This window comes from Phodopus roborovskii, unplaced genomic scaffold (assembly GCF_943737965.1).
Source record: "Phodopus roborovskii unplaced genomic scaffold, PHOROB, whole genome shotgun sequence".
Taxonomy (NCBI): Eukaryota; Metazoa; Chordata; class Mammalia; order Rodentia; family Cricetidae; genus Phodopus; species Phodopus roborovskii.
In genome coordinates, this window is record NW_026125295.1 from 13,346,084 (window position 1) to 13,362,428 (window position 16,345).

A 16,345-nucleotide genomic window follows, 5' to 3' on the forward strand; every position below is an offset into this window, starting at 1 on the left:
ACCTATATTAGATTTTAGTACCAGCTACAGGAGTGTTTGTTCTTCTGTGACTTGATAATATTAAGACAAATTAGAACCATGTTCATTGTTATCTGCAGAATCTCAGTATGTTAACCTGGGTATGGTGGTACATGCCTGTGATCCCAACATTTGGGAGGAAGAAGTAGAAACATCAGGAGTTCAAGGCTAACCTGGGTCTCACTATGTAAACCAAGTTGGCCTCAAACTCTTTGGGATCCCCCTGCCTCTGCCTCCCCAATGCTGTTATTAAAGGTGTGACCCACTGCATTCAACCCTATAATTTTATTTGGTGGTGCTTATGCGATATGCTGTAATTGGGTACAATATCTTTGTTACATTACATTGAAAACATGTTAATTTCTCTTTGAATAAGTTCTTCATAAATATTTTGGACAAACGATGTCCTATATGAAATTAGAATTTGTTGGGTGCATATATTTTATATGTCTTCTGCAATTTGGTTATCCATCACATTATCTTTGTTCAACAGGAGTCTCATGTATGGCTCAGGATTGTCTGCTCCGAACACCAGAGGATTTTGTATTTCCCTTGCTTCCCAATGAAGAATTGAGAGAGAAATACAGGCGCTACCTCTTTAGGGACTATGTGGAGGTATGATCAACCCTGTCTTTTGCCCTCTGTCCTCCTGAGCCTACCTTACACAGTGTAATCACAGCTGCCATAGGTGTTGGGGCTGGAGAAATGGCTTAGCAGTTTAGAATATTGAAGGGGACCTGAGTTAGTTCCCAGCACTCATGTGCCCTCTGTAACTCCAGCTCCAGGGTATCTAACACCCTCTTCTGGCCTTTTAGGCACCTGCACTCATGCACATATCTACCTGCTCCCCACTTATAGACACATAATTTATTTATAATAAAGGCTGTGGGGCCAGAAAAGCCAGATCTTTGTTTGAAGCAGGTTCTCAGCTAGAAGAGCAGAAGCATTAGAACATCATTTCCCTTTGTGTTCACAGAGTCATTACCAGCTCCAGCTTTGCCCTGGTGCAGACTGCCCCATGGTTATTCGGGTACAAGAGCCCAGAGCTCGCCGAGTGCAGTGCAATCGATGCAACGAGGTCTTCTGGTAAGAGGGAGTGGGTGCTGAGAAGTCGTGGGCTCATAGCCCATCTTCCTCCAAACAACTCTGTTGCTGTGTGTGACGTCAGGGTTGGGAGAGAGGTTCTGGAAGAGTACTCTGCTCCTAGTGTCCACATTTTGATAAATGAACAGACTTTGAAGACAAGGAAGTTTCTACTACACTCACAACCTGGAGATTGTCTACCTTTACTGACAATTTACATATGACTTCAACATTTTCACCTTTCTCTGTTTTAAACTTTTCTTAGCTACCTCTTTTAATTTAAATTTATTTTTTAGGCAGGGTCTAGTTTAGCTCAGTCTTGGCCAAAAATGATCTTGGACATCTGACCATCCTCCCTCTGCTTCCACAGTGCTGGGATCCCAGACTTGAATCATGACACCCAATTTCTGTGGTGCTAGGATTGGCTAAATTATTTTGTTTTTTGTTTATTTGACTTGGGTTTTGTTGTTGTTGTTGTTTTATTTTGTTTTGAGACAGAGTCTTAGCTATGTAACTTTGGCTGTCCTGGATCTTACTTTGTAGACCAGGCTGGCCTTAAAGTCATAGAGATATGTACCCAAAGAGCTGGTATTGAGTTCATGTGCACCTAACTCGTATTGGCTGACTTTTTATGAAACTATGATTCATGGGTGAATTCCACATCTGGAATACTCTCCATTCGTTAAATTCCATGGGCATAGCCAAAACTTAACAAATCCTTTCCAAGTGATGAGTGCTGTCCAACCATTTTTTCTGCATGTCACAACTGGGAGATTGCCTCTATCACCATCCTGTGTTCTTGGGGAAGAAATCAAGGTACAAGGTGAATGAACCTACTAGTAAATAGCAGAGCCATAATTTAAATCCAGGTCTGTCCTACTTGCACCTCCCTGGAAGATTGATGGTCTAGTTTCAGAGAAACTTCACAATAAATGGGTGTGTGTGCTCTGCCTTCCAGGACAATGAGGGACTCTGTCCCACCAAGAGTTGAGAATTGAACAATTGCTCTACAACCTTTCTCTCACATTAGGCGCTTCTTTCCCAAAGGCACATGTGTGCTGTCTGCCTGTGGACCTTACTGTTGGCTTGTACAGAAGGAGTTTGGGAACATGAGTGCTAGCTCTGTTTCTTTTTAAGCTTCAGTTCTTGTCAGATGGATTAGGACCCTCAGATTTTGTAAGTTGTGGCATTTGTGCATCCTTACACACATCTGACCAGAAGGTGTTCTACCTTAAACCTGAATTGAAGGTACCTCTTAGAGCACCTTCTGCTTACCTGCCTTCCAAGAAGCTGATGTAGCTTAGTTGGTAAGGTGCTTGTATTTCACACAAAGCGCTGAATTTGATCCCCAATGCCACAAAAAACAGGCATGTTTGGCTCATGCCTGTAATGCCAGTACTCAGGCCTCTTTGGAGGCCGGTCTGGGATATATGAGGCCCAGTTGCAGGAAAAAACAAAAAAAAAACACAAACCTGACCTCAGGGCAGGGAATGTAGCTTCATAGTAAAGTTGCCTTGCATTTGAGCTCCAACTTAAAGGGAGGTGTAGGGGGCCGAAGCTGGGTTAATACCATCCAAGATGTTTAAGAAGAAACTTCATGGGGCCTATGGAGCATGTCTCAGGCTCAAGTTGAAAAAGCATTCTTAGTGTATTTCACTGTAATCCTGTGTGAGTAAAGTCCCTAAGACCTCAGGAAACGATTTTTATCTAAAGCTTCAATTCAGGATCTGTTAACTCAAACAAGAGGAAAATTTAAACCACGAAATCCTGACTTGATGACTGTTTGAATGTTTTTCTTTTCAATTTTAAGTTTCAAGTGTCGACAGATGTATCACGCCCCCACAGACTGCGCTACAATCCGGAAATGGCTCACGAAGTGTGCAGACGACTCTGAAACAGCTAACTACATTAGTGCTCACACTAAAGATGTAAGGACTATGTGTTAACTGTAATGGAACTTCCCTAAGTAATGCTCCCCAAGGCTCTACCCTGAAGATTGGCCATCTGAGAGTAGAGCACATAACCTAGGAGCTTATTAGAGACTCTGGACATCCTTGGATGCATTGATTTTTTTTTTTTTTTTTTTTTTTGTTTGTTTGTTTTTAATATTAATGTTTTTCTTGCTGGACCTAGTTGCCTGCATATTTAATCCTTGTACTGTAGAGACAGAGGCAGATGGATCTCTCTGTAAGGTGGTTGGGAGAGGGGGGGTTGGTTTGGTTTGGTTTTTCTAGACAGGGTTTCTCCATGGCTTTGGAGCCTGTCCTGGAACTCACTTTGTAGACCAGGCTGGCCTCTGCCTCCTGGGTGGTGGAGTTAAAGGAGTGCACCACTACTGCTTCACTGAATCTCTAAGTTTGAGGCCAGCCTGGTCCATATAACAGTTCCAGAACAGCCAAGGCTACATAATAGAGAGGCCCTGTCTCAAAATAAAAACTAATAATGATGATGATAATAATATTTTTTATCTTATTTGTATGAATGTTCTGCCTGAATACATGTGTGCACACCACATGCATGATGCACCTATAACTGGAATTGTGGATGATTTTGAGCCACTGCGTGGCACTAGAAATTGAACCCAGGTCCTATGCAAGCCCAACAGTGCTGTTAGCTGATGAGCATCCATAGCCTCAGATGCATTTACTTTAATAAGATTTCCAAAAGGAAAACTAACTAGAAAACTATTAAAATAATGAGCTTTTGTAGCCCTTGGGAGTGGAGTGGTTAGTCGGCCTATCTCATAAATAGCAAGACTAATACAAGCTCATATAGTCTCAGTATTCATTAAAGCTTCTCGTGGAGGAAACATCCATTGTAACTATGCAGTCAGCCACTCCCTGACTCACTCAGATCTCCACATAGACTGCTTCACTCTTGCGAGACTCTGTGTCAGACTCGTCGCTGGGTTGCTGGCCTTTTTCAGGTGAGAGGAGTTCTGAAGTGGTTTCCAGGCCCACTTCTGGAAGCCAGAGTCCAAGCAAGCTCACCAGGACTTGGTCCAGTGTGGCCAGTCTCCCAGCAGGCAGACTCTGCTGCTTCAGCCTGGGCTTGATCTGAGTGGTGTCACAGCAAGGACAGGTGGTGGAAGACTTAGTGGGGCTCAGCTGGTACTCAGATTATTTCAGAGGCAGACATGCTGACCTCATTTCCTTGAATTGCTGTTCCAGCCTCAGCGACCTGCCACATTTAAATGAGACACTCCTCCCCAGAAGTGCTTGTGATGAGCTATTGGGCACGGGTGCCTGGAGTTTTGTGTAATTTTTCTTAGAACTGGACTGATGATGTATGAGCCTAATGGCACCCTTCTGTCTCCTCAGTGTCCCAAGTGCAACATCTGTATTGAGAAGAACGGAGGCTGCAATCACATGGTGAGCAGAAACACAGCATTTGCATGTGACATGGAGCTCGTGGTCAAAGTATTCTTCATTAATGTGTTCTCTTCTGTTCTCTCTGACAGCAATGCTCCAAGTGTAAGCACGGTGAGTCCCAGGCCTGGTCTCTGGTCCAGGGGCACGGTTTATGTTTCTTGTGTTTTGTTCTCAATTACTTATTAGTGAGTTCTTTTGTAATGAAACAGCAAAGTAAAGGGGAAGCCTCCATCACTTAAGATCACTCTTACTGGCATAAGAGCAACTTTCAATTTTTTGTGGGGGGGAAGCATCGTTTTATAATTCAACTGCCATCTTGTTGATGTGTAGTTAAAAGTCAAGTTTGGTGTGACCCTCATGCTCCTCAGCCATCCAATACGACCTTTTTTCCTTATCTTACTTTTATGAACAGGGTCTTGCTCCAGGCACAAGGTCCTAGCTGGCCTCATACTTGCAGCAGTCCTCTGACCCTGTCTCCCAGGTGGTTGGATTACAGGTGTGTACCAACACACTCAGTTCAAGGTGTTAGTGTGTCTTACTCTTTTTGCCAAAACAGATATCAAGAGGATTACCTGAGATACCGTATGAGGTGTCTTTTAGAAAAGGCTGTCCATGGCTTTGCCATGGTACTACAAAACCAGTTCTTCAAAGCAGTTTACAGAAGGACTTTTGATTGGTTTCCCATCCATCAGGACCAGTTTACCTAGCTACAGATCAATAGTTTCTCCTTCCTTCCTGCCAGATCAAGTTCCTACAAATGGAAAGTGTGTTCACATAGTCTCCCACAGTTTCTTCATCACTGAACAGGAGACTCACCATTTCTTTGGGAATGGGGGTCTTCCTTCATTGGTTATTTTGAAACCAGTCTTATATGTAGCCTTGGCTGGCCTAGAACTTAACTATGTGACCAGGCTGGCCTAGAACTCACTGAGATCCACCTGCCTCTGCCTCACAAGTGGTGATTAACGATTAGACCACCACACCTGGTAATTTTCTGTTCATTATGGCTCATGCTGGTGCTATTCCCAAAAGCCTTCAGTAATTAAGAGTGTCTATGGTAAGGGTATAGACAGTTCTAGAATAGTGATTCTTGTTAGAGGGAGAAGTCTATCATACACTTAGAGCAAGGCTCTCTTTGCAGGGGACCAAGTAAAAGGTTTTTTTTCTTAGAACAATTGTGTGTTGGGTTCCCCTGTAGTCTCAGCTACATGGAAAACTGGGCAGTAGAATTGGTTGAGTACAAATGTTTGAGGCCAGTGTGGGTCTCATAACAATTACCCTGGTGCATTAAAAAAAAAAAAGGAAGAGTCTGGCGGTGGCACTTGACTTTAATCCCAGCACTTGGGAGGCAGAGGCAGGCAGATCTCTTTGAGTTCAAGGACAGTCTGGTCTACATGGAGAAACCCTATATTGAAAACCAAAAAGAAAAGGAAGAAAAATGCAGACTCCATCAGTCAGTTCTAGTGCCTGAGAAGCCTTGTCTCCTTGTCTCTCCACAGCCAGTGTTTGCTATATAATTCAATCAATTACTGGAACAACCCTAAGCAATGTATTATCCCTTAGAACAACCTAACTGATAAGGAAGGGATCTTGTAACCCACTGTTAGAAGACTAGGAAGTTGAGTAAATGTGTCTGTCTGCATTTGACTTCCTTCTCCAAAATGTCCTAACAACTTCTTCTGGAAAGTCAGTGCCCAGGTTAAAGTGTAAGTCCTGAGGAATAGAATTTACTGATAATAGGTTCTCTGGCAGAAACAGAACATAACATAGACTATATCTTGAACATCTATCTGACAAAATTGTGGATGACCTCTTTATTAGATGGCAATTGTTATTTTAATATGTAGCACACTTTTTTTATAATTCAATTTTTTTTCATTTTTATTATGTACATTGCTGTTTTCCTGCATGTTTATGTCTGTGTGAGGGTATCAGATCTTGGAGTTATAGATGGTTGTGAGCTGCCATGTGTATGCTGGGAATTGAGCCCAAGTCCTGTGGAAGAGCAATCCCATGCTCTCAACTATTGAGCCATCTTTCTAGCCCTACATAGCATTTCTAGATTTTTTTTTTTTTCTTGCCTTCCTCACTGTGGAAACAGAATTGCAATTCTGCCTGTGAACTACTGAGTAGATAAGAGATTTTTTACTAATACACAAACATGTTGGAGAGGCAGAGGCAGGTAAACTCTGGGGACTTGCTAGCTGGGTGAACCCTAGACCTTGTCTCAAGGGGGGGAAAGGGTAAAATAAAATAAATAACAACTGAGGAACAACACTCAGAATTGACCTCTGTCTCCCATGTGTGTGCATGTGCACATATGCTTTTACTTCCAGTTTTGTACATAAAACCATAGGATAAGTAGGAATTTTAAGGTAAGTAATTAGGACAGTAGTTTATGTGAGCAGCATGTGTTCTAGATGACCAGAGGGGCCTCATCTGGATATTTTTTGCTTCTCACAATGGCACTGACCAAGCTGACCAGTGACTTTGTATAGTCAGCAGTATGCTCATGGCCATTGCCTATCCTGACAGGCTGTGGGGACAGTCAGTTGTGACAAGATTGAGAATTGCACATCCCTCTGCAAAGAGGCATCCTTGGGACTTTGTGCTCAGGTTAACCCTTCGTCCTACTCCTTTGCCCCCCCCCCCTGCTTTAGAGGAGTGTGTGGAGGTGAATGATTTGCCCTCTGTTCTGTGCAGACTTCTGCTGGATGTGTCTAGGAGATTGGAAGACACATGGCAGTGAGTACTATGAGTGTAGTCGGTACAAGGAGAATCCCGACATTGTCAACCAGAGCCAGCAAGCCCAGGCCAGGGAGGCCCTCAAGAAGTACTTGTTCTACTTTGAGAGGGTAGGTGTCTTATTATATACCTGCCCCTCCAGAGTAGGTTTCTTGCACTTGGCCTGCTGAGGTGAGGTTGTTGGGATGCCATATACTTGTGGAAGTCAGTGAATGGAGCTCCTGTACCTGCCTGAGTATTGCCTCTTGCAAATGTGGCTTTTCAGTCAGTGCAGGACAACCACAACTGAATGGAGAGGGACCTGTATTACCTTAGTTGAATGATGGATCATGGTTAGTCCTTTCCATCTGTGGGCATAGCCCACCGGGTGTTTGTTCTAAACTCCTGTATTGATCTCTGTGTCTTCTGGGACTCATGTACATTTTTCCTTCGTCTCCTTTGTAGTGGGAAAACCACAACAAAAGTTTACAGCTAGAGGCACAAACATACCAACGGATTCATGAAAAGATTCAAGAGAGGGTTATGAACAATTTGGGAACGTGGATTGACTGGCAGTATCTGCAGAATGCTGCTAAGCTGTTGGCCAAGGTATCTACCATCTCACTCTTTCATCACTAGTCCCAACCTTGTCCCTGTTTGCTGCAACATTAGGGTTGTACCCTGCATGGCTCTGCATGCACACCTATGAGTGCACATTTCCCTGTGCTGACTATACCAGAAGCCCCAGCCCTTTGCTAGATTTGTGAGTGGTTTTACTGCCCCCTGCCAACAACCCGTATGTCCAACTAAAGATGGAAAAATCATGAAGTAACTAAATCAGTTTGAACACCTGTGACCTTACTTGTTTCCGTTTTCTCTATGTCTTCTGTAATCCATCATCTCTGTAGTTTGGTCTCATTGCTTTAAGGTCCACATATCTACAGTGAACTATTTGCATGGTTGACTATGAATTGTAAGAGCCATCTGGGCTCTGGATCAGTTAGGAAGATACAGGTCCTTTTTTTCTTTCCTATTACAGTGCCGATACACCCTGCAATACACCTACCCGTATGCCTACTACATGGAGTCTGGACCCAGGAAGAAGCTGGTGAGCCAACGTCTCCTCTCCATCTTCCGCAGCTTTCAGAGGCCCATTCTTACCAGTGCTTGGCGAGTGAAAGGGCTCTGACCAGGTCACTGGGAGAGTATAATCAAACTGTCTTACCGTGAAATTCACTTCTGCCCTGAGCAGCTGTGAATAGACCTCAGATGCAATTGGCTCAAAGAAATCGATGATGACTTGATAGCCAATGGCTATGCCATGCACACCCTTACATTGCTGTTTTACTCCTTTCTTTCAGATATGGTTGTTTCTGCTGGTGATGAAGTAATTTCTATATATCACTTCAAAGTGGAAAACACAGCATTTATATTATTCATTATCCTACCAGGGAGGGAAAAAAGGTCACAGTTAGCATTTTGTAGCCTCTAAAATTAATGTTGTGGGAAGTATAGTATAGATAGCTTCATGGGAGAGCACCTTCCTAGCATATGTGAGGTCCTGGATTCTATCCCAGCACCAGAAAAACACAGGTCAGGCATGGTTGCACACACCTATAATCCTAGCAGTACAGATACACAAAGGATTGTGTTGATCCAGCCTATACTACATAGTGTTGTTGGATTTTCTTTTACTCTAGCCCCACGTTGAAACGCCAAAATGTCATCCTTGTTGTTTCTGTTTCTTTGGCTCTTTGTTCTTAGGGGGCCTGCCACCTAGCTCCCAAATAGATCACACAGGAAGTCTTAAATTCCTGGCCTTAACTTGGCTCATTTCTCTTCTTTTTTGTTTGTTTGTTTTGTTTTGCTTTGTTTTTTGAGACAGTGTTTCTCTAGATGTGTTTGCCCTGGAACTCACTCTGTAGACCAGGCTGCCCTCAAACACAGATTCGCCTGCCTCTGCCTCTCAAGTGCTGGAATTAAAGGTGTGCACCACCATTGCCCACCCGGCTTGGCTTATTTCTTTCCAGCTGTTCTAAATTTAAATTATCCCAACTACCTTTTGCCGCTGGGCTTTTTCCTTCCCTTCTGTAGATCTTACTCTCACTCTTACCCCTGTGGCTGCCCCTGAAGCCTTCCTCTCCTATTTCTGTCTTGCTCCTCCTTCTCCCAGATTTCTATTATTTATCCTCTCTGCCTGCCAACCCCATCTATTTTCTCCTGCCTTGCTATCGGCTATTCAGCTCTTTATCATACCATCAGATGTTTTAGATAAATAAAAGAATCACAGCTTCACAGAGTTAAACAAATGCAGCATAAAAGAATGCAACACATCTTTCTGTCAATGAAACAAATTTCCACAATTAAACAAATGTATCTCAAAAAACAAAAGCAGGAGCCTGGTTGGAGAGATGGCTCAGAGGTTAAGAGCACTGGCTGCTCTTCCCACGGTCCAGAGTTCAATCAATTACTAGCAACCACATGGGAGCTCATGACCATCTATAATCTGATGCACTCTTCTGGTGGGAAGGCTACATGGAGGCAGAACACTGTATATATCATAAATAAATCTTTAAAAAACAAAACAAAACAAAACATGACCTGATGAGTGATAGCATACTTTAATCCCAGCACTCAGGAAGCGGAGTCCAGAGCCCTGTGAGTTCCAGGACAGCCAGGGCTGTTACACAAAGAAACCCTATCTCAAACAAAGATACATGCATACAGTTTATTGTTACAGGTTTATCATTGTAGCTGTCACCAATTACCAGATTGTATTTTTTTTTTAATGGTTACATAAATGCTGCACCTCTATTGCCTTAATGCATCATCATTTTTGAAATGACAGTTGTTTCCATTTTCACTGTCACAAATAAGACCAAGGAAAGTCTTTATGCCTAGAGTTAGGGTTTATACAGCTCAGGCTGGCCTCAAACTTGCTAAGAAACCAAGGAGGACCTTGAACTTGATATTCCTTCATGTTGGGGTTGCAGGGATGAGCAACCCTACACAATTTACAGTGCTGGGAACTGAACCCAAGGCTTTGTACATCTTGGCAGTATTTCACCAACTGAGATACATCCCTAGCCCTGATTTTGAGGTTTTTGATTGGCTAGATGACTGGGGGAAAGTAAAATGTTGAATGAATGCAGTGATTTGAGACTATCCTTTTAACTTCACTTTCGCAGCATTTGTGACCCAATATTTGGGAACATCTTTCTCTTTGGCTCTAAGTTTCTCGCCTTCCATTGGTGACGGAAGGCAAATGTTGCCTTGCTGTTTGCTCTTCTCTCCTGAAACTCTTTGGATGTTGTTTTCCCAGCTCAGGACCCAACAAGTAGTAGGCACTCTCAGGACAGTGACAGGCTTGTCAGTTGCTATTTCAAGCCTGAGGTGCTGCATGTGCCCTCCATCTGCAGGCCCTGCCGGCTACAGCCCCCTCTCCTTTTGACCCTCCTGCTCTGCCCATACAGTTTGAATACCAGCAGGCTCAGCTGGAGGCTGAAATTGAAAACCTTTCGTGGAAAGTTGAGCGTGCAGACAGCTATGACAGAGGGGTAAGTACCTTCTGCCCTGTTGCAGGTAAGGAAAGGGTATCATATTTATTAATAGGGGATTGTATTGGGGATGGGACTTAAGCTGCTGCAGTGGAGGGTAGAAGATCGATTTTAGATTTCTTGAAGCCCCTAGTTATGATGGCTGTGGCTTTGGTTACTCTCTGTTCCTTGCATTGGGACTTGTAAACACCTGCTGTGTATCCTTTCTACAGGACTTGGAAAACCAAATGCACATAGCCGAGCAGCGGAGAAGAACCCTGCTGAAGGATTTTCACGACACCTAAGCTGGCTGTGGATGTGCCGGGGTGAGGAAGATGTAGCCGTGAGGCCTTCTGGCTAGGCTACCGTACTGCATGCTGCAGGCTCTGCCCTTCACGACCCCAGGCAACAGCCAGGGCCCCACTCCTGAGAGACACTGGCAACACACCTCTTCGTCAATTTGTTTTCTCCTTATCTTTCTGCTTTTTGTTTCTACCAGGGTAGAGGCCATGTTGAACTGGCTTCTAGTAAGGACTTTTAATTTCTCCCTGGATGGTTGTTGGGAGGGAGGGAACTTTTTTCCTGAATGGCTATTACTAGTATTAGATCATTACAACTCGTGTAATTTTCAAAGGTTGTACAATTTGAAAGAAAAAAAGGCAAACCATAGGATAACACAGAGCCCTTTTGAAAATAAATTGGCATTGGAGTGTTTACCCTCTAGCTACTTTACTTAGAATGTAACTTGATGCTGCCCACCCACCCAACCTCAGGATGTCTGTGCTGCCAGGGTCCCTGGGGTGGCCTCTGCTTTCCAGCATCCTGTCTGACCTTAGCTGGAGTCCCACGGGAAGAGTATGGGTGGCAGATGGTGGGCAACTGAGTTGGCCTGCATAACAGTCATGGAGCAGAGTCAGGTACCTGCTGCCTTAGCTGGGCAGCAAGGGCACAGAGCAGAGCAGGGTCTATGGGCTTGCTTTTATAGGATGTGAGATTTACTGAGTTGGGCCACCGAGCCAGAACCCACAGCAGAACAGAGGTTGATGTTCACACCTCCAAACTGGGAGACTGGTTCAGCATGGTGCTTCATTTTGTCTCCTAAAGATAAGAGATCCACCTTTGAAAGGAATTGTTCCCCCAAATAAGTTTCCTTTTCTTTGGTTGTTCCTTTTGACCCAGTATTCAAGCGGTGTACTCTGATCAGGGTCACATGTGGCCATGTCTGACACTGCCTTACTGCGTTCTTGTGAACATCAAGGTCAGAGTTCAGCATGGCCCTTCCAGGGGCATGGGCCTTGTGGCTCAACAGCTAGGTTTGCACAAGTTATTTTTATGTTAACCTGGAGTGTGGCCAGAGCTGCTCTGGGGTGGGGTGTGTTCCCCTTTGCCTAATTGCAGCAGTCAGAGGACCCCATCTCTAAGGTCTGGGAGTCTAAGGCCAGGAGAATCCCTGGTTTGTGGTCCCAGTTCCTGTACTAGATGGGGCTGGCCAGAGGAAAGGACCAGTCTTTGCACAGTCAAGTGCAAGGGAGCAGGTGGCTTGCCTGCTGTCCTTCCTATCTTGAACCTGGTCCTGTGGGCCTTTGAAAAGTTAGATCTGTGATCTCTGGGTTTCTGTGGCTTTGTTCAGTGCCTCCCCTCTGAGACTGGCAGAGCTGTCTATACTTGACAGGGCCTCCTTGAACTAGGAGAGCCTGTAGAGAAATCTGTGAATATTACAATGCAGACTCTTTGATATTCATACATTTCACCTCCAGTCAGCAATTACCTAGGTACCATGTAAAGCTGTAAAATTGAGTTGTTCTTTCAAGACAGGTGACAGCTGTGACTGTTGGGGTACTTGGCCAGCTGCACATTCTTTCACCTCCTCAGGTTTTGTCTCTTCATGTTGTCCCCGGCAAATGAGAGATGGTGGGGTGGATTGGGAGAAGTAGTTTGGTATATAGTGATTGAACCCAAAATAAAAGTGGGAGCTAACTGTAAACAAGGAATGTTCCTGCTGCAGCGCCCAGGGGTGGCTTGTGAATTCTGTGTCGATGCACAGACTTCTCCATCAAGTCCTTTCAGTGGCCAGAGTTGCCGCTTTGCACACTACACCCCAGTGGGCACATTCTGAACTGCACAGCTGCCATGATCCTCCTCATAGGCTATGATCCTGACCCTTGGCACTGCAGGGAGCTCTGTCAGCCAGAGCTGGTGGTGCTTCACCTGTGGAAGCCGTCCTTGTTAACATTATCAGGGACATCTTAAAGGTCAGGCAGAGGTGGGTTTTTTGTTTTGTTTGGGGGAGGGTTGTTTTGGTTTTTGGTTTGGTTTGGTGTTTTTCCCTGCAAGGGGTAGAGAAAGATGTGTTTTCATGAACTGACCAGATCCTTGTTTTTCTTCAAAGAAAAGTTGAGGCGATGTCATCTGCTCAAAGTTGAGAGGTTTATTCAAAATAAACTAAGTTTCTGATTATAGAAATGTGTGGAGTCTTCCTTCAAAGTAGCTGCCTTTTGTTCTTCCCCCTCCTCCAGGGGCTGTGGAGGCCCAACCAGATTTAGCGCTGCTTTTCTTCTGTGGGAAGTCAGCTTTGGGTGCTCCTTGCATAAGGAAAAGAGGTAACTTGGAAGTGTTAGTTCTCTCCTTGGAGATAGGTTGAGCCATTACCTACAGACATTCTGGGATTGAGGTAGGAACACCCTAAGCCCTGCCATTAAAGACCCCTGGGTCCCTCCAAAGAGGATGCAGACCATATACATAACAGAGGACAAAACTGGGGACAAAGACTGGAAATGGGTGTGTCCTGATGTGTTGTCAGGCATCTAAGCAGCATTAGTGAGAGGGACTGCAGGATAGGATGGACACCCATCTGGTGGGCTGCACGCCACACTGCTGTCTCAGCCTCCAAGTATGCTGCCCTTGTGCTCTGCACTGGGTACACAGTGGGGTATCAAAGGACATGAAGTCTACTCAAGAAGTGCCTTTAGTTCACAAGACACAAAGGGAATTGTCACTAGTGGTTTCTTTTTTTATGTGTGTGTAGAGTGGGGTGTGTGTGTTATACTGTCTGTATAATATATGTACATGCCTGATGCCTGAGGAGGCATGCGGGGCTGGGAATCAAACCCAGGCCCTCTGCAGTGCTCTTAACAACTGAGCCAACTCTCCATCCCCACTAGTGAAGATGCTTACTGGTTTACCCAGGACCAGTGAAACACAGGGCAGTCCTTGAAAATCAGTGACATCACAGTGCCATGGCATTCACCCTGTGGTGATCTTTACACAAGGGCCCAGCCCAGCGGTGGTGGCACCGGCCTTTAATCCCAGCACTTGGGAAGCAGAGACTGGCAGATTTCCTTGAGTTTGAGGCCACCCTGGTCTGCAAAGTAAATTCCAGGACAGCCAGAGCTGGTACACAGAGAAACCCTATCTCAGAAAAACAACACATCCAGGTGTGAGACACACACACACACACACACTCCCTGGACATGTGCGGTCCCTGGAGAGGTGGTTCAGTGGGTAAGTGGCAAAAGGAGAAAACTACAGGTTTCTGACCTCCATACTCTTCCATAGCACAAACATATACATTTAAATGTTTAAAAAAATGTCAGGCTGGAGAGATGGCTCAGTGGTTAAGAGCACTCGCTTCTCTTACAGAGGACCCAGGTTCAATTCCCAGCACTCACATGGCAGCTCACAGCTGTCTATAACTCCAGTTCCAGGGGATCTACCACCCTTTTCTGGTCACCAAAGGCTTTCATATATTGCACATAAATGTATGCAGGCAGAACACACAAATTTTCCTAGAAATTGTTTAAAGGCTAGAAGGATGGAGTCCTGTCTGAAAGTCACAGTATCATTGGTAAAACTCCACAGTGTTGTAGCACACACACACACACCTGTAATTCCAGAGCCTGAGTCTCTGAGACAGGAAGATCATTAGTTAATTCAAGGCTATCCCGGGCTGTTACATACTGAGACTCTGTCTCAAAGGGGAGATTTAAAAAAAATTCCATGCTAAACTGACCATTCTTTTGGTTGGTATTTATCAGCAGTTGAAAATGGGTTTCCTAGGGGTCTGGAGAGATGGCTCAGTGGTTAAGAGCACTGACTGCTCTTGCCAAGGAGCCAGGTTTATTTGCACCATGGGGGAAGTGGGGGATCACAACTGTCTGTAATCCCAAAAAATCTGACACCTTCACACAGAAGTACGTGCAGACAAAATACCAATGTACATAAAGTAAAAATAAAGATTTTTTTTTTTAAGTTAACGAGTTTTGGGCCTTAGAGTAATTGGAAGACAACTACGGTGGGGAAACCTGGAACTTTTCAGGGAGGGCTGTTTCTCTATATAGCCCTGGCTGTGCTCTGTAGACCAGGCTGCCTGGTCTCCAACTCACTGAGATCCCCTCTGGAGTGCTGGGATTAATGGTGTGCACCACCACCCAGTGCTGAAATTCCTTTTGTTTAACAGTCCATAAAAGGGCTTCGTGCTGGGCGGTGGTGACACATGCCTTTAGTTCTAGCACTTGGCGAGGTACAGAGGCAGGTGGCTATCTGAGTTCCAGGCCAGCCTGGTCTACAGAGCCAGTTCCAGGACAGTCTCCAAAGCTACAGAGAGAACCTGTTTCAAAAAAAAGGAGACGAGCCTTCTGCAAGTCTGCTTGGAGTTCAGTTCAGCAGAGGCTGATTCCCCTGCTGCTAACAAAGCCTTAATACATCCTGTAGTGTCCCAGAACAACATACCTTGGCTAGATCATCATCTTTCTCATGATTGCCTGTTCCCTTCTGACCCAGAAAAGCCCAGAATCCATCCTCCTGTGAGTAGGAAGATTAGGTTGACTAGACTAGTTAATAGCGCTATCATTTAGGGCACTGATGAAGCCTGCCATTGTAGAATGTTGGAAGGACCAGAAAGTGTAGCTTTAATAATACCATTCTTTGAGCTGGGCTTTGGTGGCACATGCCTTTAATCCCAGCACTTGGGAGGCAGAGGCAGGTGGATCTCTGTACGTTCAAGACCAGCCTGGTCTACAAGAGCTAGTTCCAGGACAGCCAGTAAAGCCACAGAGAAACACTATCTCGAAAAACCAAAATAATAATAATAATAATAATATAGTTCTTTGTTACATTGGGGAATGGGAATCAGCAGCCCTAGGGTGTGTACATTTCCTGAGGGTAACCCAGCCTTAGAAAAGCAGAGTTCAGAAATGCCTTTGGCACTTGGCAGATGCTCTTATAATCTGAGTTTCATTTTCTTGAGGCCAGGGTGTCCTGAGGAGGGAAAAGCCTGTTCTTCCTCCGTCTTCCCACCCAGTAGCTTTGAGGCAAGTGTTCATACAACCTGAGCACCTGCTTCATTCTGAGGGCTACTGGGGGTGGGGAGGACCTTCTTGGTTCCAGGACTCCTCCAGGGAGAGTCCTCCTCTGGGTCTCAACCGCTGTGCAATGCTGCACACTGGGCACCTTCTTCCTAAAGCACAACTTGCACGACTCCCTTGGTCCCCCGATCTCAGAAGGGCTTCAAAAGTATCTACTACAAGGAAGGGATCTGGTGAGGCAGGAGAACCAGGACATCCTCAGCTCCTTGCGAGTTTGATATGCCCGCCTGAGCTATATGCGACTCTGTCT

The 16,345-nt window shown here is 44.9% G+C and overlaps 2 protein-coding genes across 3 annotated transcripts in view; one reads left to right on the top strand and one right to left on the bottom strand.

Moving 5' to 3' along the window:
- The window catches only part of Arih2 (ariadne RBR E3 ubiquitin protein ligase 2), a 59,127-nt gene extending 47,679 nt beyond the window's left edge, over positions 1-11,448 (top strand). Inside the window, exons 7-16 of the mRNA XM_051204060.1 lie at positions 512-633; positions 995-1,104; positions 2,912-3,029; positions 4,422-4,472; positions 4,562-4,583; positions 7,176-7,327; positions 7,662-7,805; positions 8,236-8,304; positions 10,670-10,753; positions 10,966-11,448. Coding sequence (XP_051060017.1) covers positions 512-633; positions 995-1,104; positions 2,912-3,029; positions 4,422-4,472; positions 4,562-4,583; positions 7,176-7,327; positions 7,662-7,805; positions 8,236-8,304; positions 10,670-10,753; positions 10,966-11,037 — 944 coding nt within the window. The 3' untranslated portion in view covers positions 11,038-11,448. The remainder of the gene's footprint in view (positions 1-511; positions 634-994; positions 1,105-2,911; positions 3,030-4,421; positions 4,473-4,561; positions 4,584-7,175; positions 7,328-7,661; positions 7,806-8,235; positions 8,305-10,669; positions 10,754-10,965) is intronic.
- Positions 1-16,345, bottom strand: part of Impdh2 (inosine monophosphate dehydrogenase 2) — a 134,829-nt gene that overhangs the window by 84,415 nt on the left and 34,069 nt on the right. The gene's annotated exons all lie outside the window — the stretch shown is intronic.